This window comes from Trichechus manatus, unplaced genomic scaffold (genome assembly GCF_000243295.1).
Source record: "Trichechus manatus latirostris isolate Lorelei unplaced genomic scaffold, TriManLat1.0 scaffold00053, whole genome shotgun sequence".
In the NCBI taxonomy this organism is placed as follows: Eukaryota; Metazoa; Chordata; class Mammalia; order Sirenia; family Trichechidae; genus Trichechus; species Trichechus manatus.
This window is the reverse complement of record NW_004443989.1, coordinates 4,659,204-4,660,076: the sequence shown is the minus strand read 5'-3', so window position 1 is coordinate 4,660,076 and position 873 is coordinate 4,659,204. Positions and strand designations below refer to the sequence as shown.

Below are 873 nucleotides of genomic sequence, written 5' to 3'. Positions count from 1 at the left end.
CACGCCATCAGGTCTATGGAGGCACGCCGCAGTCTGGAGCCCCAGCCGGGGATTCCTTGGGGTGGGCCAGCTCCCTCACCTCTGGGATGAACAACCCGTGTAGATCTAGGTGCATCTGCACGTCGACAGAGGCTCGAGCCAATTCTGTAAAATTTTTGGCATCCAGAATAAGCAGAAAAGGCAGTTTTTGAGGATCCGTAGAGACAATGGCTGATAAGATAACTCCTTTGAGGAAACAAAAAGAGATACATTGTAAAAACACAGCCTTGAGCCTCTTCCAGCTGGAGGGATAAATTTTTCAGCTGTGTCTCTCTATTCTTTGTGAACTTATAAGTGTCTAATTTAAACAGAAGGGAAGTGGATTTGATATTCTGTGAGCAGAAGGGAATGGCCAGGGAAGTAGGCATCAAAAGACCTGGCTGTAGGGCTGGCTAGGCCAGTTGCTTTTCCTCAATGAACTGCAGTCTCTTCATCTGTAGAGTGGGGCTAATCCTACCTACTCTCATAGGCGTGTCTATCAGTTTGTCGTACTGTGGTGGCTTGAGTGGTACTGTGGTGGCTTGAGTGTTGCTGTGATGCTGGAAGCTATGCCACTGGTATTGCAGATACCAACAGGGTCACCCATGGTGGATAGGTTTTAGCTGAGCCCCCAGACAAAGACCGACTAGGAAGTAGGAACTGGTGGTCTACTTCTGAAAACATAAATAGCAGCGGAACATTGATATAGTGCCGAAAGATCTGCCTCTCAGGTTGGAAGGCAGTTGAATTACGACTGGGGAAGAGCTGTCTCCTCAAAATAGAGTTGACCTTAATGACGTGGATGGAGTCAAGCTTTCGGGACCTTCATTTGTTGATGTGGCATGACTCAAAAAT

General features: G+C 47.5%; 1 protein-coding gene across 1 annotated transcript in view; it reads right to left on the bottom strand.

The window, feature by feature from the left end:
• Positions 1 to 873, bottom strand: part of BCO1 (beta-carotene oxygenase 1) — a 34,088-nt gene that overhangs the window by 2,551 nt on the left and 30,664 nt on the right. The window contains exon 11 of the mRNA XM_004377783.1: positions 80 to 225. Within this exon, the coding sequence (XP_004377840.1) occupies positions 80 to 225 (146 nt within the window). The remainder of the gene's footprint in view (positions 1 to 79; positions 226 to 873) is intronic.